Consider the following 26016-nt stretch of genomic DNA (forward strand, 5'->3'; position numbering starts at 1 on the left):
TAGAGCCCGTGCTCCACACCAAGAGAAGCCACCGCAATGAGAAGCCCGCGCACCACAACGAAGAGTGGCCCCCGCTCTCTGCAACTAGAGAAAGCCACACGCAGCAATGAAGACCCAGCGTAGCCAAAGATAAAAATAAAATTAAAAAAAAAAAAAAAAAAAAATTTACTTAGGACTTTTATTTAAATATATACATATATATGTGTATATAGAGGAGTCAAAGAAAAACCAAGATTTCTCCTTTTATTCTTAACTTATAAATTAAGCTGAAAAGGAAGCCCCAATAGAAATTGCATAAACCAATCTTAAGAATCAGACCATATTTACCATATACTTTAAGTTTGCACTTTTTTTGTTTCCACTAAAATACTATCATTACATAAAAATGAGACTTTACTTTTATGTTGTCTTTGACACACAAAACTTTTTGATGTACCTGGATAAGCCGGGCTTTTTTGGACAGAGGAGAAATGGAGAGACATTGGCAACTTTTGGATATGTCTTGGAAGGCTTTTCATACATACTTATGACAACTCATATATATTTGACTTATAGAACTCCTTACTTTTGTTTTTCCTCTCTCCCGCATGACAGCAGGGACCTTATCTGGCTTGTTCACTATTTTTTTTTTTTTTTTCAGTTTCTTATCATTATTTTTATTTGTATAGTATTCTACTTATGGTTCTGACTGTATGTTTGAATTACCTAGAACTGTTCCAAGAAAACCTTGCCACAGTCTTCAATTCTTACTGCATCTTCTTTATCCATTCATCTGTTGATGGACATGTAGGTTGCTTCCATATCTTGACAACTATAAATAATGCTGCTGTGAACATTAGAGTGCATGTATCTCTTTTCCATTTAGTGTTTTTGTTAACTGTGTTAAACTCATTTATGGGGTCTAGTGGATTGTTTGTGAATTCCATTGGATTTTCTACATCGAGAATCATGTCTTCTGCAACTAAGCAGTTAAGTCTTCCCTTCCAATCTGGATGCCTTTTATTTATTAATTTATTTTGGCCTGACTGTGCTGACCAGAACCTCCCATGTTGAGCAGAAGTGGTGAGAGCACATGTTCCTGTCTGTCTTTCTGATCTCAGGGTGAGGCATTCAGTCTCTGACATATTTTTTATCAGGCTAAAGAAGTTTCCTTCCACTCCTTGTTTGCTGAGTTTTTGTTAGAAATAGGTGTTGAATATTGTTAAATACTTTTTCTGTTGAGACGATCATATGTTTTTTCTTTTTTAGTTATTATGGTGTATGGGTTGACTGTATCCCTCAAAAAATATGTGTTAAAATCCTAACCCCCCAGTACCTCAGAATGGGACCTTATTTGGAAATAGGCTCATTGCATGTATATGTAATTTGTTAAGGTGACGTCATACTGGAAGCGTGAGGGCTCCCTAATCCATTATGACTGCTGTCCTTATAAGAAGATGGCCATATGAAGCCAGAGACACAGGGAGAATGCAATGTGACGATGCAGGCAGAGATTGGAGTTCTGCTGCCACAAGCCAAGGGACGTCTGGGTCTATTGGAGGCTGGAGGAAGCAAGGAGGGATTCCCCCCTGGAGGCTTCAGAAGGGGCATGGCTCTGCCTTGATTTCAGACTTCTAGCCTCCAGAACTGTGAGAAGATAAATTTTTGTTGTTTTAGCCCACCTAGTTTGTGATCCTTTATTATGATGGTAGCTCTGGGAAATTAATACATATGATTTATTACGTTGACTGATTTTTTTGAACATTAAACAGACCTACATTCCTAGGATACACTCTATTTAGTCAGGATGTATTGTCTTATTATCATCCTTTTAATATTTTGTTTGATAATATAATATGCTTTTAATATTTTATTGTTCCTTTATTTAATATTATTATCCTTTTAATATTATTATTGTTTGATTTGCTATAATTTTGTTTAGAATTTGTGCATCTGTGTTCATGTTTTGTAGTTTACTTTTTTATACTGTTTTTGTCTGGCTTTAGTATCAGGGTAATGTTGGTCTCAGCAAATGAGTTGGGAAGTATTCGCTCCTCTTCGTTTTTCTTGACTTTGTGCAGAGTTGCTATTGTTTTTTCAAAAAAGATTTATCAGGAGCTTCCCTGGTGGTGCAGTGGTTGAGAGTCCGCCTGCCGATGCAGGGGACATAGGTTCGTGCCTCGGTCCAGGAGGATCCCACATGCCGCGGAGCGGCTGGGCCCGTGAGCCATGGCCGCTGAGCCTGCGCGTCCGGAGCCTGTGCTCCGCAACGGGAGAGGCCACAACAGGTAGAGGCCCGCGTACCGCAAAAAAAAAAAAAAAGATTTATCAGGAAGTATTTGTACCTTTAACCCCTGTAAAGTGTACAGTTCACTGCTGTTTAGTATTTTCTCAGAGTTGTGCACCATCACCATTATCTAATTCCAGAACATCTTCGTCTGAATGTTCAGAAAGGAATTTCATATTCATTAAGAGTCACTCCCCATTCTCTCCCCTCCAGACCCTTTTCAATCACTAATTTACTTTCTGTTTCTATAGATTGGCCTATTCTGGATATTTCTTATATATGGAACTATATAATATGTGGCCTTTCTCTTAGCAGGATGTTTTTTCCAAGGTTCATTCACGTCTGTAGCATGTATCAGTACTTCTTTCTTTGTTTTGGCAAATAATATTCTATTGTATAGATACACCATAGTTGCTTATCCATTTATTATGGACATTTGAGTTGTTAACACTTTTTGGCTATTTTGAATAAGGCTACTGTGAACAATTGTGTACAGGTTTTTGTGTAAAGGTGCTTTCTTTCTCTTGAGTATGTATCTAAGAGTGGAATTGCTCAGTCCTATGATCAGTCTGTTTAACCTTTTGAGGAAATACAGAGTGTTTTACAAAGCTGCCATCAGCACCAGCAACGTATGAAGGTTCTAGTTTCCCCACACGCTCACCAACACTTGTCATTGTCTGTATTCTTAATTATAGCCATCCTAGTGGGTGTGAAGTGGTATCTCATAGTGGTTTTGATTTGCATTTCCCTGATGGCTAGTGATGTTGAATGTCTTTTCCTGTGGTTATTGACCATTTATATACCTTTTTGGAAGAAATGTCTATTTTCTTTGCCCTTTAAAAATTATGTTGTCTTTTTATTACTGAGTTTTAAGAGTTTTTATATTGTGTGTGTATGCAAGTCCCTTATTAGGTATTAGATTTATAGCAATTTTCCCTTATTCTGTGGGTGGTCTTTTTACTTTCTTCATGGTATCATTTACAGCACAAAATGTTTTAATTTTGATGAAGTCCAGTTTATCAAATTTTTGTTGCTTGTTGCTTGTGCTCTTGGTGTCATACCCAAGAAACCATTGCCTAACCCAAGGACACAAAGGTGTAATTACTCCTATGTTTTCTTCTAAAAGTTTTATATGTTTAGCTCTTGTATTTAGGTATTTGATCCATTTGGAGATAATTTTTGGAGGTGGTGTGGTGTACAGGTCCAACTTCGTTCTTTTGCGTATGGATATCTAGTTGTCTCAGCACCATTTGTTGAAAAGACCGTTTTTTTCACCACCCCCCACTAAATTGTCTTGGCACTCTTGTTGAAAATCAGCTTACCATAAGGTTTAGTAAGGTTTAATTTGGGGCTCTAAATTCTATTCCATTGATCATTATGCATGTCCTTATTCCAGTACTACATTGACTGGATTACTGTAGCTTTGTAGCAAAATTTGAAATTGGGAAATGTGATCCCTCCAAATTTATTCTTCTTTTGTAAGTTTGTTTCGGCTATTCTTAGTCCCTTGCATTTCCATATGAATTTTAGGATCATCAATTTCTGGAAAAAAAAAAAAAATCCAGCTGCAACTCTGAATGCTTTTAATCTGTAGATCAGTTTGGGGCATGTTGCCAACTTAATAATGTTAACTCTTCCAATCCTTGAACATGGAATGTTTTACCATTTATGTACCTTGTTTAATTTTTTCCAAGAATGTTTCAGTTTTCAGTGTACAAGTTATGTACTTCTTTCAACATTAGTTCTAAATATTCTATTATTTTTGATGCTATTATAAGTGAAATTGTTTTCTTAATTTAGTTTTCAGATTCTTCTTTGCTAGTGTATAGAGATACAATTGATTTTTTTTATTGGGGTATAGTTGCTTTACAATGCTGTGTTAGTTTCTGCTATACAGCGAAGTGAATCAACTATGTGTATACATATATCCCTCTTTTTTGGATTTCCTTCCCATTTAGGTCACCAGAGAGCATTAAGTAGAGTTCTCTGTGCTATACAGCAGGTTCTCATTAGTTACCTATTTTATACATATTAGTGTATGTTGATCTCATATTCTACCACCTTGCAGAACTTGTTTATTTTTATAGTAAAAAAGTGGATTCTCTAGGATTTTCTGTATGTAATATCATGTAATCTGCAAATAGGGTTTGCCTTTCTAGATGATTTTCATTTCTTTTCCTTGCCTTATTGCCCTAGCTAGAACTTCCAATGTAGTGGTGAATAGACCTGGCAAGAATGGACGTCTGTCTTGTTCATGATCTTAGAGGGAAGGAATCCACTCTTTACCCATTAAGTATGGTGTCAGCTGTAGATTTTTCCCTAGATATCCTTTATCAATTTGAGAAAGTTCTCTTCTATTTATAATTTGTTGAGTTTTTTTAATCCTAAAAGGGGTTTTAATTTCATCAAATGCTTATTCTATGACTGTTGAAAGGCTCTTATAATTTTTGTCTTTTATTCTATTAATATTGCACATAACATTAATTTTTAGATGCTAAACTAGCCTTACATTCCTAGGATAAGTCCCACTTGGCCATAGTGTACAATGCTTTTAATATGTTGCTGAATTTGGTTTGCTAACACTTTGCTGAAGATTTTTTCATCTATATTCATAAGGGCTATTGGACTGAAGTTGTCTTTTCTTGGAATGTGTTTGTCTGGTTTTGGTATCAGGATAGTACTGGCCACATAGAATGAGTTTGGAAGTTTCCATTTCCTTTAGCTTTCTGGAAGAATTTGTATAGACTTGGTATTACTTCTTCCTTGAATCTTTGGTTGAATTCACCAATAAAGCCATCTGGGCCTGTAGTTTTCTTTGTAGGAAGGTTTTTAACCATAAATTCATTTTCTCTAATGGATACAGTGCTGTCCAGGTCACCTGTGTCTTCAGAGTGAGCTTTGGCCTGCTCTCTTCTCTCTGGTACTTTGTCCTATGAACTCTAGCTGCTTTGGTTTTCTGAGACTTTTCACTCTGTCTCCTCAACTTAAATTATCTGCCGGTATCCACCTCAGTTGCTGTCCCTGTGCTTAGGCCTGGTGACCTCGTAAGCCTCTGACCTGGGACAAGAGTAGAGCTCACCTCAATTGTTCTCCATCCCTTGGGCATCACTGTCCTACATTACCTGATGTCTAATGTCTTAAAAACCATTGTTTCGTGTATTTTTCTGCTAGTTTGTTTTTGCAGGCACTTGGGTATATTCTTATCCTGTTAGTCCAGGGAAGATGGAAAGATTTTTATACCATCACAATCTTTTTGGTAGTGGTGGGGCAGGGCACAAAAAACAAAACAAAACACAAACATTATCAAGTTTACAAGGATCCAAGAAATAAGCCGTCTTTGAAATTATTACTTATGATAAGCATCCTGCCATCATTTCAACAATGAAGCAAAACTAACTCAGAAATGAAGAAATGTTAAAGTAGACTGAAATAGAAGCATGAATGCCTGTGCCTATCTCACTAACTACCCAAAAGCTATGAAAATAGAGAAAGGATTAAATATCTTACAATCATGGGAGAATGGAAGGAGAAGCTGTTAGTGGAAAAGAAATTTTGTGCAGTTACTAGATGATAGAAAGCAGATGGAACTGAATCGAAATACAGTGAGTGAAGAAATCTATCACCCAGAACATACATAGGAAGAAACTAACCAGAAGGTAGGAACAGTTGCACATGATCTATAAACTCAGAGTGGAAAACTGATGGAGGCCCTAGGCACTTAACCAGGCTAATTGAAGATGCACATTTAGAACAGGCAGGCCTGTCAGTCCCCTTCCCTTATTAATTTTGCTCTGCTTTATTGCAACGTAATAGGTCAAGAACTGCACTGTAAAGAGAATGAACTATCTGATGTGATTTCTAGTTTGGGGTTATGCCCTAGAAAGAAGCATTGTGGAGTTTGAGGAAATCACAGAACACAGGCAGAGGAGGCAACTTGTAGAATCAGACATATACAAATGGAAAGGAAATTGAAGCCAGCTGCCTATAATAATCTGACCGATCTTTCATTCATAGAATGGAAAGCCAAGGACCCCCCGACATTTGGGGAAGCATAACAGCCAGAAGGAGAGAAACCAAGGTGAATAAACAGCTGAGCACAAAAGAAGGTTGATAGGAAGTGTAATGGGTTGAATTGTGTCCGCCACAAAAATGATACGTTGAAGTCCTAACTCCCAGCACTTCAGAATATTAAACCTTATTTGAAAATGCTGATGGTCTAGATGTAGTTAGTTAGGATGAGGTCATACCCAAGTAGGGGGGGCCCCTAATCCAATATGACTGGTGTCTTTGTAAGAAGACAACCGTGTAAATTCAGACACACACAGGGAGGAAGCCATGTGATGGTGGAGGCAGAGATGGGAATTATGCAGCCGCAAGCTAAGAAATGCCAGAGGTTTCCAGCAAGTCATAAGAAGCAAGTGAAGATTCATACTATGAGTTTCAGAGGGAGCAGGGTCCTGCTGTTGGATTTTGAAATTCTAGCTTCCAGAACCGCGAGGTAATACATTTCTGTTGTTTATGTCACCCAGTTTGTGGTACTTTGTTATGGCAACCCTAAGAAAATAATATTGGGAATAAAAGAGAATTTAATAATACTTAATGAAAACATAAAACAAATGTTCAAGTAACCCACAGGAAGGTTAAAAAAAGAGAGAGGGAATCAGAAAAATAAGAAACAGAGGAAATAAATAGAAGACAGTAAAATTGCATGTTGGACTTAAACCCTAGCATCTTTATATTTATCATAAAAATGTAAATGGTCTAAATGCACTAATTAAAAGACAGAGATGACTAGAATGGATAACAAAACATGGTCCAACAGTATGTTGTCTACAGAAATCTCACTTCAAATGTGATACAGGCAGGTTGAAAGTAAAAGCTTGAAAAGTATATACCGTGCAAATATTAATTTTTAAAAAGCAGGAGTGGCTGTCCTAATATAGATGTTAATTTCCTGATTGCGATCTTGTACTATAGTTATGCAAGATGTTTCCATTGGGGAAGTTGGGTGAAGTATGTGTGGTATCTCTTTGTATTGTTTCTTACAATGGTATATGAACCTGCAAATATCTCAAAATAAGATTTATTCACATGCAAAAGAATGAAGGTGGTCGCCTACTCATACCACATACAAAAATTAATTCAAAATGGATCAAGACCTTAATGTAAAAGCCGAAACTATAAAGTTCTTAAAAATCAATGTAAGAGCTAAAACTATAAAAATTCTCAGAAGAAGCTTAAATCTCAGGACCTTGAAATAGGCATTGTCTTAGGTTTGACACCAAAATCACAAGGAATAAAAGGAACAGATGGGGACTTCCCAGGGGTCCAGTGGTTAAGACATGGGAGTGTGGGTTCAATCCCTGGTCAGGGAGCTAAGATCCCACATGCCTTATGGCTAAAAACTCAAAAAAACATAAAATAGAAGCAGTGTTGTAACACATTCAATCAAGACTTTAAAAATGGTCCACATCAAAAAAATCTTTTAAAAAATGGATAAATTTGACTTCATCAAAGTAAAAAATATTTTGTGCTTCAAAGGACACTATCAAGGGACTTCCCTGGTGGTCCAGTGTCTGAGACTCAGTGCCCCCAGTGCACGGGGCCCAGGTTCGATTCCTGGTCAGGGAACTAGATCCCACATGCTGCAACTAGACCTGGCGCAGCCAAATAAATAAATAAATTTTTTTTTTAAAAAGGACACTATCAAGAAAGTGAAAAGGCAACCCACAGAATGGGAAAACATTTTTGAAAATCATATATCTGCTAAGGGATTTGTATTTAAAATATATAAAGAACACTTAGACTCAATTCTAAAAAGACATATGACCTATCTGAAAAAGTGGGCAAAGTATCTGAATAGACATTTCTCCAAAGACGATATGCAAATGGACAATAAGCACATGAAGAGATTTTCAACATCATTAGCCATCAGGGAAGTACAAATGAAAGACCACCACGAGTTACCACTCCACACACACTAGGATGACTGTAATTAAAAATATAGGCAATAACAAGTGTTGGTGAGGATGTGGGAAAACGGGAAACCTCATGCATTGCTGGTGCTTAATGACAGCTTTAGAAAACAGTCTGGCGGCTCCTCAGAAAGTTACACATAGGCATCCCTGGTGGCGCAGTGGTTGAGAGTCCGCCTGCCGATGCAGGGTACACGGGTTCGTGCCCGGTCCGGGAAGATCCCACATGCCGCGGAGCGGCTGGGCCCGTGAGCCATGGCCGCTGAGCCTGCGCGTCCGGAGCCTGTGCTCCGCAGCGGGAGAGACCACAGCAGTGAGAGGCCCGCTATGTGTATTTAAGAGAATTTGGACTTATAGAAAAATCTTAAAATGAAAAATCATCACCGGAAACATGCATGCCACTTCCCAGATTTAAAAAAAAAAAAAAAAAAGTTACCCATAGTGTTATCACATGACTTAGCACCTCCACTTCTAAGTATATACCCAAGAGAAACAAATGCTTGTCTGCACAAAAACGTTTGCACACATGTTCACAGCAGTGTTATTCATACTAGTCAAAAGGTGAAAACAACTCAGATGTCCATCAACTGATGAATGGATAAACAAAATGTGGTATATCCATACAGTGGAATATTACTACATAATAAAAAGAAATGAAATACTGATACATGCTACAGCATGGATGAATCTTGAGAACATGCTAAGCAAAAGAATCCAGTCAGATAGGGTCATATTTTGTATGATTTCAAGTATCTGAAATGTCCAGAATAGGCAAAGCCAGAGAGACAGAAAGCACATTAGCACTGGGCAGGGACTGGGGGTAGAGAGGAAGAGGTGACGTGAAGGTAACGGTTACAAGGTACAGGGTTTCTTTTTCAGGTAATGAAAAAATTCTAAAATTGGTTCTGTTGGTGGTTGCACCACTCTGAAAAATGCTAGAAACCATTGAATGGCAGATATATGTTAAATGACTGAATTGTATGTCACAGGAATTATAGCTCAACAAAGCTATTAGAAATAAAATAAAACTTTAAACATTAAAAAGTTAAAATGCTTATGGTATGATTATTATTTCATAATATACCTTTTAATACAGAAACAATGCTTTCTCTCTGCCTGTTTAGTCAATAATGATTTGGAAACAGACAAGTTCAAACTTGTCTGTTTCTTAATATCTTCCAGAAAGTGGATTTTCCTAAACAAGTTAAGTAATAAACAAGAATGTAAGGGTTGTGCCTCGGAAAAATCAAACTGTTTCCACACCTACAGATGCACATACACCTGTATGAATATATGCATATATACATATGCATATAAAATATATGTTGGTCCTTTGCTTGTCACAGGTCATTCATCACTATGGATTAAAGAAAGGACTGCAGGATTTCCTTCTGATTTTGTTCTGTTAGCCTTGTTTGAGTTACTGTATGCATTTTGAAAAAGATCCATTCAAAAAAATCCTCCTTTAATTAAACTTGGTGCTCAGACTTACATTTTATCCGTTATGCCAAATTTTACTGTGGTTCTTGAGGAATACCAACACCATCTTCAGTTAAGCTTAAGTCATCCAATTTATTAATTTTCAGCTTCCTAACGAGGATCCTGAAATTTTTGAAGTTTCATCCAAGTGTCTGTCTATACTGGTTCAGTTGTATGGAGGAGAAAACCCAGACAGCCTGTCTCCCGAAAATGCAGAGAATTTTGCTGATTTACTGACGTCCAAAGAGGACCCGAAGGAGCAGAAGCTTCTGTTGAGGATTCTCAGAAGAATGGTGAGTCCACACAGAAACTGGGGCTTGGGTGGGTGGCCTCAGTGGCAGCCAGTAGATGGGGAGTAGTCATTTTTTTCGACCTAGTTTCATTAAAGAACTCCCAGTTACCTTTTCCCATAGGCACCTACTGTTAACATTTATCATATTCTGCATATCTGTTTGCATATACAAGTATTTTTCTTGAACTGTGAGAGAGTAAGTTAGACACATTGTTCTTACTCCCTAGTATGTGAGTGTGTATTTCCTAATGAAATGGATGTTCTGTTACTTAACTACAGTTATCAAAACCAGGAAATTTAACATTGATACAAATCTTTTACTAATCTGCCATCTGTATTCCAGTTTTGTCAGCTGTCCCCATAATGTCCTTTATAGCTTGTTTTCTGGTGTAGAAACCAGTCCAGGATCATGTATTTTAGTAGATGTGTGTCCTTAATCTGGAATAGTTCTGCAGCCTTTCTTTGTCTTTCATGACATTTCTGAAGAATGGGCCAGATGTTTTGTAGACTTCAGTGTAGGTCTCTCTGATGTTTTCTGGACAGTTGGATTCAGGTAAGCCCCAGAAGAAATACTGTGTCCTTCTCAATCCATCAGATCCAGAGGCTTATGATGTCTGTTTGCCCTTTACTGGTGATGTTAATTTTGATCGCTTCATTAAATCAATGTGTTGTTATTTTTAAATTTTTTAATGGTTGCAAAAGGGAGATTTTCAAACTCGCAACGTTTCTAACCCCCAGTATGGTACTGTAGGAAAAATTTTCCCTTTCGCCCCATTTATTATTTATTTTATTTTATTTTATTTTATTTGTTGGCGGCGTTGGGTCTTCGTTACTGCACCGGGGCGTTCTCTAGTTGCGGCGAGCAGGGGCTACCCTTCATTGTGGTGCACGGGCTTCTCATTGTGGTGGCTTTTTTTGTTGCAGAGCACAGGGCTCTAGCCGCACGGGCTTCAGTAGCTGTGGCTCACGGGCTCTAGAGCGCAGGCTCAGTAGTTGTGGCTCGCAGGCTCTAGGGCACAGGTTCAGTAGTTGTGGCGCATGGCTTTAGCTGCTCCGCGGCATGTGGGATCTTCCCGGACCAGGGCTCGAACCTGTGTCCCCTGCATTGGCGGGCGGATTCTTAACCACTGAGCCACCAGGCAAGTCCATCGCCCCATTTTATTTTTAAAAATATAAATAGCTGATGTTTACTTGAAAGTACTTTTGAAGACTGACTTATTTTCTTTTTACAGTAGATCTTGTTCTGCTGCTTTCGAAGGCCATTATTTATAGCAGCTGTTGTTGAAGTTAGTCGAGGAGTGGAGGTCCCGTTAGTCTCTGTCGTGTTCTGGCTTGTCAGTCTGTGTTCACTTCTAGATCCAATTATCTTGAAGGGGTCCTTTGGCAGTGGAGGCTATGGATGCTCCAGAGAGTTGCCTTCAAGACAGTTTTTATGCTAGCTTGATAGACAGCTGCAGTCCGTGACCCAGCTAAATCTACAGAGCAGGTTATGGGTGACAGAACTAGAACAGAGATAGAGGGTTACCCTCCTCGCTGCTACATTATGCTTTTGTACAGCCAGACCTCCCAACCGCAGCAATGCTTCCTGTCTAGTGGAGTCATTCCCTGAGTAACTGGATGATGACACAATCTAAGTGAGCCTCCCAAAGTGTAGGATAAATACTTCTGGGGAAAGTAGATCTTGGGCATGGTATTCCAACCTAGCGCTAGATGGCCCTGAATCACATAGTAAGGCAAATATTTCCTCTTCCATTAAACAAAATGATCTTTCTGATGACTTAAGGTGCAAGTCTCAATTTGGTACTACTGTGTCTTTAACACCTCTCGAATCCTTCAGAATGTCCCTTTTTAACAGAGAGGAAGCCTCTCAGATGACTAGCTTTTTCAGTAGAGATAAGATATTTCTTTCAAAAAATAGTTTTGTTCATTTAAAAATGGTGAGTCAATGTGAAGTCAAGTACTAGAAAATATGGTAATATGAGTGATACGTACCTGTGGCAGAATCGTGTGTTTAGTACAGAATTACAAAGGCTTGGAGATATTGAGCTCACATCTGATACAATTAATTTTATAGAGATTCACCATCCCGTATTTGAAAATGTTAGGGCCAGATTTAGTTTGGAGTTTATAATTTCCAGATCTTTTTGGCATGGTGCTTATACTATATATGATATGACTCCATAGCAGTCACCTGAGGTGGTACCGTCGTCAAGCATGGTAATATTTCTGCTGCAAAGTGTATGAACATTCACACCAAGTGGGTTAATAAGAACTATATGTGACCCCACGTGGGTTAGGTCAGGTTTTGCCACCAAATATGTTTTTGAACCAAACTTAAGAAAAAAAGTTTTGATTTTAAGAGCTTTCTAGATTTTAGAATTGCAGAGAGATTATGGACCTATCTTTGGAATAAATTACATCATTTTAAAAAAACAGGTTAATTTAATCATGCAGGAAACAGTTAGACCCCAACTTGGTCAAAGTAACCAGATTACACCATCTTTTAGTTAATTTTACTGTCTGAAGTGATTTCCTTATAGATTCTGACCTGCCACATATAGGGCCAGGTAGGTTTTGTTGGTGGAAGAAAAGTTGGATCCAAGTGACTTTATCTGTGTATGTGAAAACAGAAGTAGTTTCTGGTTCTGCTCATCTGCTTGTTTTTTTTTTTTTAATTATAGTAAAGTAAACGTAATATAAAGTTTACCAGCCATCTGTGATAAGTGCTTTATAATCTTCTGAAAACTTGCTAAATTAGCCATGGATGGGTCAGTGTTGGGTTCAAGTGGTGCAAGACACACAATCAGGGATTCTGGGCCTTGAACTTGCCTATCCTGAGGCTCGGTTCTGCTTAAACTTAGTACTGAGTTCAGTACGTTTGGAGAGAAACAGCAGCAGATGACCCAGAGTTGTATGATGCCAGCGCCCACTCCAGACTGATGTGGTCCTTCCCCTCTCTCTCGCCATTTCCTGTCCTCACCTCCGTGGTTGCTGTTGTTTTGTAACTGTCAGCTTACCGTCTGTTCTCACCTTCACATTACCCTTGTTCAGGGTAGTGATGTGGTCTTTTTCAGCGTGTGATAGTGTCTAGCCCATGAAAGGTTGTCAGCAGATGATGTTTCTAACTGTGTTAAGGACTTGTGGTGAATTATCTCATTTAATCTTCACAGCTACCTTAGCTGTCAGCTCCAGTGATTGCTTCCATTTATAGGTTAAAAGCTAAGGCTCAAAGAGCTTACGTAACACTCCCAAGGCCACCAACTAGGACTCGGCAGAGCTGGGACCAGCCAAGCTGACCTGACCCTAGCTGGTGCTCCTGCCAAGTAGCTAGCCACCTTGCTGCTGCTCTGTCCAGGACTGATCTGGACTCTGAGGGCATTCGTTAAGCTGAACTTGACTGAATTTCGATCTAGAAGCACCAAAGAGATTCATTCTTTCATTCATGGGAAAATAATAGTTATTACTATGTGCATCCTCTACATTGGGGGAACTAAGGCAGTGAGATATGCTCTTCCTGCTGCCTGTCCTCAGGGATCCCTAACTGGAGCGAGAGAGAAACGCCAGCTTCATTATAAAGCAGAGTGCAGTCCGTGCCGTGCTGGAGGAGCCAGCAAAGTTCCACAGAAAGTTCCCCTTTGGGGAGGAGATTGGCCAGGACGTGGTGTTTGAGCAGTGTGTAGGATGTGTTGGTCATCACGCATGGACCAGCAAGAAGCACATCCTGAATAATGGCCCCAAAATCCACAGGGCTAGACTGACAGACATAAGAAATGGACCAGAAAAGGCCAGAGGGTACCAAACATTTGGAGTTTGGACACCGTTGTTAGAATTAGGAAGTTCTGCTCTCTGAAACCAAAGGACAGTGGTAGCATCTCAATTGAATTCAAGTTATGTTTACGGTGAAATAAAGCTTTCTCACAGCGCCTGGCATGTAATTGGTATTTAATAAGTATCCACTGAGCTGAGTAAGAAGTGTCTATAAAATCTCTACTTTTGTTACTGGCAGTTGTTCATTCTTGCTCTTCAGTGTATATTGTGAGCTCTTTTGAGTGCTTTGTAGATGCACAGGCCAGAATGAGAGGGACCTTAAAAGGCATTTAGTTGTTCCCCAGTCTGATGCTTCAGTCCCCTCCACACTATCCCTGCCCAGTTTCTTAGAAGGGGGTGAGATTGGATAGGTAGATGCATAGAGGATGGGAACCTGGGAGATAGAAAGAATGTGAGCAAAGATTTCCTGTGATTTTAAGGGGGCTGGCGTCTCAGGCTCTCCTCGATGGCCTGGCGGAGCCAGACTTGATAGAGAGGTAGGGAGCAATTTGGATTTGTTACCTGAATCAGTAATTGGATTAGGGAGGCTTGTTAAGTGCAGCCTTCTGATTGTAAGAAGTTAAGGAGGTAAAGACAAGCTCTTTAAGGACCTACCTCAAAGGACATTTATTAAGTGCACACTCCTTCTGGGAGCAATTCTTTTTTTCTTAATTGAGGCAAAACCGACATATAGCATTATATTATATTATTTTAGTAAAACTAAAAATAATAAAAGATATTTGTATATATTGCAAAATGATCACCACAGTAAGTCTAGCTAACATCCATTGCCATAAAGAGTTATACATTTTTTTCTAAGATTTATTTTCTTAGCAACTTTCAATTATACGATACAGTATTATTAACTATAGTCACCATACTGTACATCACATCCCAATGACTTATTTATTTTATAACTGGAAATTTGTACCTTTTAATCCCTTCACCCATTGTACCCACTCCCAACCCCTCACCACCAATCTATTGTCTGTATCTATGAGCTTGGCTTTTACTTTCCTTTTTTTTTTTTCCTTTTAAGATTCCACACAAAATTGAGATTATGTGGAATTTATCTTTCTCTGTCTGACTTATTTCACTTAGCATAATTCCCTCAAGGTCCATGCATGTTGTCACAAATGGCAAGATTTCTTTTCTTTCTTTTTTTTTTTTTTGCTTGCGGCAGGTGGGCTCCTTAGTTGCAGCTCATGGGTTCCTTAGTTGTGGCATGCATGGGGGACCTAGTTCCCTGACCAGGGATCGGACCCAAGCCCCCTGTATTGGGAGCATGGAGTCTTATCCACTGCACCACCAGGGAAGTCCCAAGATTTCATTCTTTTTTATGGCCAAATAATATTCCAGTGTGTGTGTGTGTGTGTGTGTGTGTGTGTGTGTATCAAATTTTCTTTATACATTCTTCTATCATTGGACATTTAGATTGTTTCCGTATCTTGGCTATTGTAAATAATGCTGCAGTGAACATCGGGGTGTATATTTCTTTTTGAATTAGTGTTTTTGTTTTCTCTGGATATATAGCCAGAAGTGGAATTGCTGGGCCTTATGGTAGTTCTATTGTTAATTTTTTGAGGAACTTCTGCACTGTCTTCCATGGTGTTTGCACCAGTTTACATTCCTACCGACAGTACCCAAGGATTCCCTTTTCTCCACATCCTCGCCAACATTTGTTATTGGTTGTCTTTTTGATAATAACCATTCTGACTGGTGTGAGGTAACATCTCCTTGTGGTTTTGATTTGCATTTCCCTGATGTTTAGTGATGTTGAGCATTTTTTCATGTACCTGCTAGCTATCTATATTTCTTCTTTGGAAAACTGTCTATTCAGGTCTTCTGCCCATTTTTTATTCAGATTGCATTTTTACTCTTAAGTTGTATGAGCTCTTTCAATTAATATATTTTGGATATTATTCCCTCATAAGATATATGATTTGCAGATATTTTCTCTCATTAGGTAGGTTGCCTTTCATTTTGTTGACGGTTTCCTTCACTGTGCAGAAGCTTTTTAGTTTGATGTAGTCCCACTTGTTTATTGCTTTTGTTGCCTTTGCTTTTGGCGTCAGATCCAAAAAAGTCATCTCTAAGACCAGAGTCAAGGAGCTTACTGCTTATGTTTTCTCCTAGGAGTTGTATGGTTTTAGGTCTTATGTGCAAGTCTTTAATCCATTTGGAGTTAATTTTTGTGTGTGGTGTAAGATAATGGTTCAGTTTCATTCTTTTGCGTGTGTTCAGTTTTCCCAACACCATTTATTGAAGAGACTGACCTTTCTCTATTGAATATTCTTGGCTCAAAAATTAATTGAACATAGATGCATGGGTTTATTTCTGGGCTCTCTATCCTGTTCCATTGATATATTTGTGTGTTTTCAATGCCAGTACCATACTGTTTCGATTACTGTATCTTTGTAATATAGTTTGAAACCAGGGCGTGTGATGCCTCCAGCTTTGTTCTTCTTTTTCAAGATTGCTTTGGCTCCTTGGGGTCTTTTGTGGTTTCATATGAATTTTAGGATTGTTTGTTCTATTTCTTTGAAAAATGCCATTGGAATTTTGATAGAGATTGCACTGAATCTGTAAATCGCTTTTGGAGCATTTCTAAAAACAAGAGGGTTCTACTCTGTGAGACTGTCTCTTTTTAAGCCCTGATTGAGGAGTGCCTCTTTCCCCAAAGCTGAGCAAGCTGGCATGATTTCAGAGAGGGCAACCCCAAAATACCCTTGGCCCTACAGTTTCTAAGGCCACGTAATAAGCGTGTCCGTGACCGGTAAACTGTGGTTATTAGAGAGCCATCTTAGGAATAATGTGGCAGATTCCTCCCTATGAGTTACACAAAAGGCCCTTTCTTGAAATATCTGTTTCAGCTCCCAATCTTGTGACTGTAACTTTCTAAAAGCAGAATTTTCACTAACAGATGAAAGAAATAAGATGTTTAATTTGTGCTGATGGGGTTGGGATATGTTTTGCCCCTAGGGTGCTCTTCCTTATTTAGTCTGCATTTAGAACACTGAGAAAATGTTGGGGAAACCTGGGAATTTAATTATGTACTGTAATTTACCAGGATGTTTGGTGGTTTTATAATTATACTTTGTACTCTGGCTTTAAAAATGTGATGGAGATCCTTCCGGTTGCTGCCAGGTTTACCTGTCCCTTAAACTTGATATCAGTGGGAGTTTTCTCAGGGTAATGATCGTGGATCAGCTGCTTGTCACTTAATTAAAGCTAGCTTTACTCCAACACTCAGAATATTGACTACACACAAGCCACCACAAACTTGTTCTGTCAAACTGACTGCTCTCTGAAAGCAGAGGGTGGTCATAACACGCTGAGGTTGCTAACTCCTTTCACCTGCCCACTCACCCATCTACCTGGTACAGCAGAGGTGGCAGCAGTGGGACTTGGGCTCGCTCTCTGAGGGTGATTAGTATTAAAGATTATTACAAATATCCATCCCTTGGGGACCCTTTACCCCGCCGCTTTCAGAAAATCTTGCTATGCTCGCCACCATTTTGCTTCCAAATTCTCATGTAGGTCCCCTGGTCCTTTCCATTTTCACCATGAGAGCAGAGATGTTGTGTTGCTGAAAATCAGTGTCATGGCATTTCTTCACATACAGAGTTTTTAAAGCTCTGAAGAGACCAAATGAGGAAACTAGGAAATCTGTAGCCATTCTTTTTCTATTTTAGGAGCAGGGTGAGTTGTAGATGTAGAATCAGAAGGGACCTAATTTCTACTAGAAAAGTAAAGAACTATTCCTTGAGGTGTAACAAGAAGGCAAAATGATAGCTCCCCCTCCTAGCTTATTTTTCTCATGGTAAGGCCTTCTTTTCTTGACTTATTTTCCTAAAGGGAAAAAATAAGGGGAGATTGTTGTGAAGCCAGTGAAAATTTTTAGAGAAACACTATGTACCCAAAGGAGTAAAAAGCAAGTGTAATCAATTTTTGTGAAATCTCGTCCCTTAGAACGTTTTCCTGAGACTCTGAGAGGATGCTCTTAGGAGTTTCCAAGAGGGATCTTTCCCTGAATGCATACACACCGTTTATTGTTACACTGGATGAGCATCTATGCCCGTGATTGCCATAGGACTCACAAGTTAATTGGGAACTCTTTGATTAATTTGGTTGTATCTTTCCAACAAAGAAAAGAAACATCTTGCTGAAAAATTTTTCCTTAGTTCCCTGAGGAAACATTCCTGAGATTCTGAGCAAGACAAAATCAGGAAGCTTATGGCCAGTGGAATAGGGTCATTCACAGCCAGTCACTCTCGAGACCGAAACTTCTGTGTTTCTGTGAGTGAAACCACATCTACCTCAGAGAGGAAGTATGTGGATCTTTGCCGTGGGTTTCCTGAGGATGTGCAACATGTTTCATCCCCCTGAACATGTCTCATTCTCGCACACATTTCCTGTGTGCATCTGCCCTCTACCCTGCCCCTTCTCACGTGGAGGTTCCTCAAGGTCAGGCTGGGCACCTTCCTGTCCTCCTTCTCAGTCTGATGTTTGTGGGCCCTGGGCAGCATAATTTCCCTTCTGTTTTGACTTGTTATTTCAAGAGATTCAGCTCCCTACCTGCCTCCTGAAATTCTTCTGTCAGATAAAATTCGTTCTCTAGTGAGTCCTTTCCTCTTTCCGTTCCCATTGCCATGGATGGTATCTTTATCCACCTTTCTATTATGAAAGGTTTCAAAACCACACAAAAGTTGAAAGAGTAATATGATTGAGAACCTGTGTAATCAAGAATTATTATCAGGATTGTTATCGTTTCACCATATTTTTCAAGTCTCCGTATGTACTTTATTCACACAAAATGTTGTCACCCTCATATTTTTTATTTCTACGTGTGTGTTTTAAATCACGTGAAAGCAAAGGAATCATGACACTTGGCCCAATAACATTATCACACCCAAGAAAATTAATAACGATTCATAATATCATTAATACCCAATTCATGTTTAATTTTCCTAGTTAAAAAACGACTTAATAGATTTTTTTTTAAAAAAAAAAACCATGTTCCAGTCAAGGCTCACGTACTGAATTTGTTGTTTTCTTAGTCTCCTTTAATCTAGAAGAGTCTTCCTGCCTTTTTTTTTCCCCTATGAAATTGACTTTTTGGAGAGTCTGAGTCAGTTGTCTGGTAGAATGCCCAACAGTCTGAAATAGTATGAATATTTCCTCACAGCATTTTTGGTCACAATATCTCATTGGTAACGGCCCCTAATCTTGTATCCCATCAGGAAGCATATGATGCTAGGCTGCCCCACTTTCAGTGATGCTAAGTTTGATTGCTTGTCTAAGGGGTTATCTTCTGCTTCTCCATCAGGTAGATACATGTTTCCCTTTGCGATCACTAAGTAATCCTCACAGAGATGCTTTGGCACTGTGTGAATATCTGTATTCCCCACAACTTCTTAAAGAAAAGGGTAAAGACTATAAAAATTATGGCTAATGGTGATGGAGCAAAAGAAATAGTTAATTTTTAAGCATTAACTTTTAAACTGTGGAGAGGACCAATCTGCTATCCTTGGGAACAGGTATCCCTCAAAAAGAGAGAAGACCTACTGCTTTCTTGCATAATATTAATTTGTTGAGAATCTACCCATTGTAAATTATAAGTAAACAGATAAGGGTCCTTGGAATTTGTTTTATGTTTTGTATCCTCCTCATGACCAAGGAGGGGAAGAAACTGTGAGGGATCATTTATTTATTCAAACTTTGAATATTCCCATTTATAGGTACTTATTATCTGGTTCAAAGATAGTGATTACAAGTAACTGTGGAGTTTTCCTGATTCTTCGTGATCATTCTGACCATCATCAAACCCACTGTGTAGCTGTTGCTGTGCGGAATGCTCTAGACTCTCTTGGTAATGTGGGATTTTTTTAGTGACATGCTTTTAACAAAACCATTCTTAAAATAGTGAACATTCAAAGCATGTTAAAAATTAGGATGAACACGTTTACTTCCTTGTGGATACAGAGAGCAACGAAAATTGCTCTGGAGGATCTTTCCTTAGGAAGACCTGTACTAAATGTTTCTAATTTTTGTATTTAAAAGAATATTTTAAATGCAATTTCCTTTGTGTAATCTATAACAATTTTAATAAACGAATTCTGTCCGCTAAAAGAATAGTTAATGTCTACATTATATTCATAGGAATATCTTCCTTTCCTCAAAAGGGTTGTTTTCAAGTTGTTATACTGTATATGACAAAGAACCAGAGTCGGGTTTTGGGTTTTCAGTTTTTAAATAATCATGGGAAAAGCTAAAGCTAAAAAAACTTTCAGTTGATATTTTAAATATTTATCTGAGAGATAAATCTGAGAGAGTATTTTAAATTCAAGCCATTAGAAAAGTTTAATTTAAAGGTGAATTATGACCTCTTATTGTTGTTTTGTTTAAGCAAGTGTTTTGAAATTGATCAACAGAAATACTTGACCAAGTTTAGGTACATGATTTTGCAACACAGGGGTTCCTTTTTGTTCTGGAATAAGTAATACTGGAAAACTAACCACCACTTCATGTAAATTCACTTAAACTGGCCGCCTAACACCTGTGGTAAATAATGACAAAATGTGTGGCTGGGGCTTGATCTCAAGAAATAAAACTGAATTTAAATGCATTAATTTTGTCTTTTAACAACATTATGAAGACATTCTTATAATGGGTTACTTCGCATTTTGTAAGCCTGTGAAGGAAAAAGTCTTCGCTAAGAGTGACCACTCACTCAGCAAGTAGTTACGCAGTGTCTGTTCAGTGCTGGGGATAGAGCCGTGAAAAACACAGACTAAGATCCCTGCTCTACTGGAGCTTACCCAGGGGGAGTGAGATGACAACTGCATTTATTAAATAAACTATTGATATTTTAGATAGTAAAAGCACTAAGAAGAAACATGTAGAAGGAAAGAAAGATAGGACGTACAGTGGGACATCTGCAGCTCTGGATGATGGGACCAGGGAAGGTCTCACCGAGATGACATCTGAGTAAAGACCAGAAGGAAGCCAGGGGGAGATTTGGAGCAAGACACACTAGACAGGGGACAGCATTTGCTAAGTCTGCAAGTCAGGTGCCTACCCAGGAACCCCAAGGAAGCCATTGTGTCCAAAGCAAAATGAGCAAGAAATAGATATGAGGGAGATGACAGAGAAGGGTTTGGTGGAGGGAGGAAGTTATCCTTGCAAAGACTGGCCTTCATCCTGAGTGAGACGAGAGCCTGTGGAGGGTTTTGAGCGGAAGGGTGAGGCGATCTGGTTGCCACGCTGAGAGCGGTCATTGAAGCGGGTGAGGGGTGAGAGATGCCAGCAGGTTATTGCAGTCCTGGGGAGTCCTGGTCAAGGCTTGGAGTGGTTATATTTTGGATAAATCTTGAGAGTACAACCAGTAGAATTTGCCAGCAGATTGGATATGGGCTGTGAGGCAAACAGTAGTCAAAGATGATTCCAGTTTGGGCCCAACCCAAAACCTAGATGGCCAAAACTCAGGAGGAGCTGGTCTGGGGGAAGAGGGGAAATCGGGAGCAGAGTTTGGGACACATTTTGGGTAGATGCCTGTCAGCCATCCAAGTGGGAATGTCTAGTTGGCTGTTGGATCTGCAGGTCTGGAATTCCAAGTAAGAGAAGTCTGGGCTGGAGGGAGAAACGGTGAGAGGTGGTGATCAGAACATGGGCTGTTCGAATGTGGATTCTGGAAGGCTGCCAGTTAATGGCAAAAACCAGGTCTAGAGTAAAATCACAGGAGTGAGTGTCTGAGGTGTGGAGGAAGACAGGGTCATGGGAGGGAAAGCCAGAGACCTGAGTGGTGCTAGAAGGACCCTCTCTATGGACGGCAATATTACCAAGCGCTGTGACAAGAGTGGCACTGGGGACAAAGACAGTGCGCTGGGAACCCAGTGATCCACAGCTGCAGCAGGGAAGAGTAGCAGGCGGTATTCTCTGGCGACATTAGGTTTAAAGCTGGGGGGGAGCTTCCCTGGTGGCACAGTGGTTGAGAGTCCGCCTGCCGATGCAGGAGACACGGGTTCGTGCCCCGGCCCGGGAAGATCCCACATGCCGCGGAGCGGCTGGGCCCGTGAGCCATGGCCGCTGAGCCTGCGCGTCCGGAGCCTGTGCTCCGCAACGGGAGAGCCCACAACAGTGAGAGGCCCGCGTACCGCAAAAAAAAAAGAAAAAACCTGGGGGGTAATGGAGGAGAGGTGGGGAATGGTCAGGAAGCAGCAGGGAGGACCACGGAGCCATCTTCCTCAATAAGGGACCCGAGAAAGGGCTGTACATAGCACTGTGGGTGTGAGCCCAGGGGAAGGGGGGTGACCTGGGAGACCTGGGCTCTGCATTGTGATCAGTGTAAACTAGGATGAAGTGTGGGTGCTGGAGACTGGTCCCGACTGAGATTGCGCAGACAGGATGCATGAGGCTGTGAGCAAGAGGCAGGGACCTTGCTGGTGCCTGCAGAGTTCTGGGCCTTCTTCTGACTCTAGCCAGGACAGAGGTGACCCCACGTCTCTCTGCCCACGAGAATCAACAGAGGGCTGGTCTTGCTCTGAGTGTGCAGAACCCACCCGAGCCCTGCCAGGGCGTCCTGTAGCTGGGCCCTTTTCCTCCATCACATTGGGCTCTACCAGCAATTCTAGACATTTTTGCGTGTCATCTTTCACATTATCAAAAGTGCATGATGGCACATTATAACAGCCTTCTTATCTAACCTTCTCAGCATCATCATAAAATGCGGTCTTTTTTGCAAAACTGTTTAAGGTCTTCATTAATTTTCCGTTGCTATTCAAATTAGTATTCCCCTTTGAAGTTCCTGCCCTTCACACTTGAAGAGATTTTTCTCTTCTTTAGCTGATGACCATCTGGTGTTGTCTATCTGTCTGTGTCTTTATTTCTGTCCTGCCCCTAGGTTCATCAGAACCATTTATTTTATTTAGATTCCATATATATGTGTTAGCATATGGTATTTGTTTTTCTCTTTCCGACTTACATAGAGAATGGACTTGAGGACACGGGGAGGGGGAATGGTAAGCTGGGATGAAGTGAGAGAGTAGCACTGACATACATACACTACCAGATGTAAAATAGATAGCTAGTGGGAAGCAGCCGCATAGCACCGGGAGATCAGCTCTGTGCTTTGTGACCACCTAGAGGGGTGGGATAGGGAGGGTGGGCGGGAGACGCAAGAAGGAGGGGATATGGGGATATATGTATATGTATAGCTGGTTCACTTTGTTATAAAGCAGAAACTAACACACCATTGTAAAGCAATTATACTCCAATAAAGATGTTAGGAAAAAAAGAGACTTATGTAATTCTTCCACTATTACTGGCAATGATTTAATGAAATCCCATATCTTTTGTAAGATTTGAATTTTCCCTTTGCAGTTGATTTCTATATCACGGATATGCTAATTAAAAAAAACAAAAAACATTGTGCCTAGGCCTGGCTGAACACGTGTGTGTGTATGTGTGTACATGAGAGAGAACCACCCATCAGTTTATCAGTAAACATATTCATGCCCCAAGTTCCTGGGGGCTGGGTTTTTGAAAATAAAAATTTGGGTAATAAGAACCCTTTGCCATTCTGTAATCACCCTTTTAGCTTAGCAAATCTGATGATCCCACATTCAGGCATAGTTTCTGCTTAAGAATTTGCCTTTAAAATTAACCATCACAATAAATGACCCTTCTGATCTATCTCAGTAGACATTTACTTTGATCTTTCAGTGTTTTGATTTGTGGGGTGCATGAGTAAGCCTGAGCAAACCCACACGATCTCTTCCTAGTGTTTCTCCTTAGGACTTCAGGAGATAGATGAGGAGGTTAGGTGGCCGACATGTGGCGTACAGAGACCAACTCTCATTGACATCTTAGGGAGTTGAGCCAAAAATCCTAGACCAGTATCTCAGGGGTTGTTACTGAGACCTGTCATAACTTTTTCTGTTTCAGGGATTAGCTTTTTCTAACAACATTGCTAAAGGAAACGTATTGAAAGTGTTCCTGAGAATTATTTCCCGTAGCATCTTGCTTTCCTATTTCAGTTGCAAACATGCCACTGTCATGACCCTCCTGGAAGCAAATAATGATTGGGACTCTCATTTCCAATTATCCTCACCTCCCTTCTTGATTTATACACAGAACAGATTTATCCTTTCTTCAAAGAAAGTTGTTAAGTTCTACACAGTATAATTTTTTTCATGATATTAAATACTTTTATTTACTATAAACTGATAGTACTTTCTTTCTTTAAACCCCAAGAAGCATTGTAGGTTTCATTAATTGGGTCACAAAGATATTTGGTTTTAAGTACCACAAAAGTTTTGATGCCATTTGCTTTTTTTAAAAATTCCTTCATTATTATGTCAAGAAACAAAGTCTGTGTATAAACTCCTCATGGACTTTTTGTGTGATGGTTATGAGAAGGTTTTAATGAAATTTGAGAGTGTCTCTAGAGATCACAGATCCTGGGGCCTTTAACGTTACTGTGTTGCTTAGCAACCTGGAAGTCATTTCATTTCCAGGCTCTGTAATAATATGATATACTTTTCTTTGCCAGTCCCTGATGAAAATGTAATGGAAATAATCCCTTTCTAAAGGTTGCACTCCATGAGTGGGCGGCAACATAGATTTTTTTTTCACCGTCTGGGCAGGTTTTTAATTCAGTGCACAAGTATTGCCTTCTGAATGTTGTACGTGACAGAATGAAATATATTCTAAGATGGTATTCTTAAAAGGAAGACCTACTCTTCGGATATAATGATTAGAAACACCATAGAAGTTGTCAACATACGTAAGTGTACTTTCACCATGTTGAAAAAAGGGTAAACTTATTAGTTGACCACCAGTTAATGCAAGAATGTCTGCTTATTCCTAGATAATTTATGAAATCCAAGTATTTGCAGGTATTAGACAGGTCTTAAGAGTACAGTAAAACCAAATGCTTTTGAGTAATAGGAACAAAGCCAGTCTACATTAGTGAAAAGTTTGACTTATTGACTGTTTTTGAAAAAATACTTTTGTAATTTTTCTAAAGCAGTATTTTTTAATTACAAAAGTAATACACAGTTTGCACATGAAGTTCATACATAGTAGCATTGTTCATAAAAAGTGGTAACAGTCCAAATGTCTGTCAACTGATGAATGGATAAATAAAATGTGGTATATCCATGCAATGAAATATTATTCAGCCATAAAAAGGAATGGAGTGCTGGTACATGCTCTCACATAGATGAACCTTGAGAGCGTTTTGCTAAGTGAAAGAACTTAGATGCAAAATGCCACACACTGTGGGTTTCCATTTTTATGAAATATGTACTAGAATTGACAAATCTACAGAGACAGAAAGATTAGTGGTTGCCAGGGGCTGGAGAGAAAAGGGAATGGAGAGTGACTGTTAATGGATATGGGGTTTTGGGGGAATGATGAAGGTGTTCTAAAACCTATTGTGCTGATGGTTATACACCTTTGTGAATATTCTAAAAACCACTGAATTGTACACTTTTGTGTGTGTGTGTGGTACGCGGGCCTCTCACTGTTGTGGCCTCTCCCCTTGCGGAGCACAGGCTCCGGACGTGCAGGCTCAGCGGCCATGGCTCACGGGCCCAGCTGCTCCACGGCATGTGGGATCTTCCCAGACCGGGGCACGAACCCGTGTCCCCTGCATCGGCAGGCGGACTCTCAAACCACTGCGCCACCAGGGAAGCCCTGAATTGTACATTTTAAAATGGTGAATTTTATGATATGTGACTTTGTTATAAAAAATAACGGCATCCAAAAAAAGGAATATGACTTGGGAAATATATAAGAGTAAAAAGGAAATAATGTCATCCTTAAACTTATAATCCATACATTACCATAGTTAATGTTTTATTTCTTTCTAGACACACAGATGACATATATGTATGTATGTATATATACACATATGCACATAAACACATACATATATACTGACATACAATTTCTAAACAAGTTAAGATTTTAAATTATGATGGTGAAAAAGTTCGTGTGTTTACCTTGATTGCCTCCCAAAATCATTGAAATGATCAAAATAGGTATAAAAATAAGTGAAAATGCGCAACCTCACTGGAAACGAGGAAAGGTATCAGTGATAGATGCCTAATTTGGGAAGTTTCTACAAGACACAATTAGTTTAACAGAAAGACTATTCAGAATTTAGGAAACCGTAGACCGCCATAGGGAAA

General features: G+C 39.5%; 1 protein-coding gene across 1 annotated transcript in view; it reads left to right on the forward strand.

Annotated features, from left to right (window-relative positions):
* The window catches only part of LOC103079147 (serine/threonine-protein kinase ULK4-like), a gene marked incomplete at its 5' end in the record, with an annotated part of 395550 nt that overhangs the window by 260638 nt on the left and 108896 nt on the right, over positions 1-26016 (forward strand). The window contains one exon of the mRNA XM_007464471.1: positions 9828-10013. Coding sequence (XP_007464533.1) covers positions 9828-10013 — 186 coding nt within the window. The remainder of the gene's footprint in view (positions 1-9827; positions 10014-26016) is intronic.

Source organism: Lipotes vexillifer, unplaced genomic scaffold (assembly GCF_000442215.2).
Source record: "Lipotes vexillifer unplaced genomic scaffold, Lipotes_vexillifer_v1.1 scaffold798, whole genome shotgun sequence".
NCBI lineage: Eukaryota > Metazoa > Chordata > Mammalia > Artiodactyla > Lipotidae > Lipotes > Lipotes vexillifer.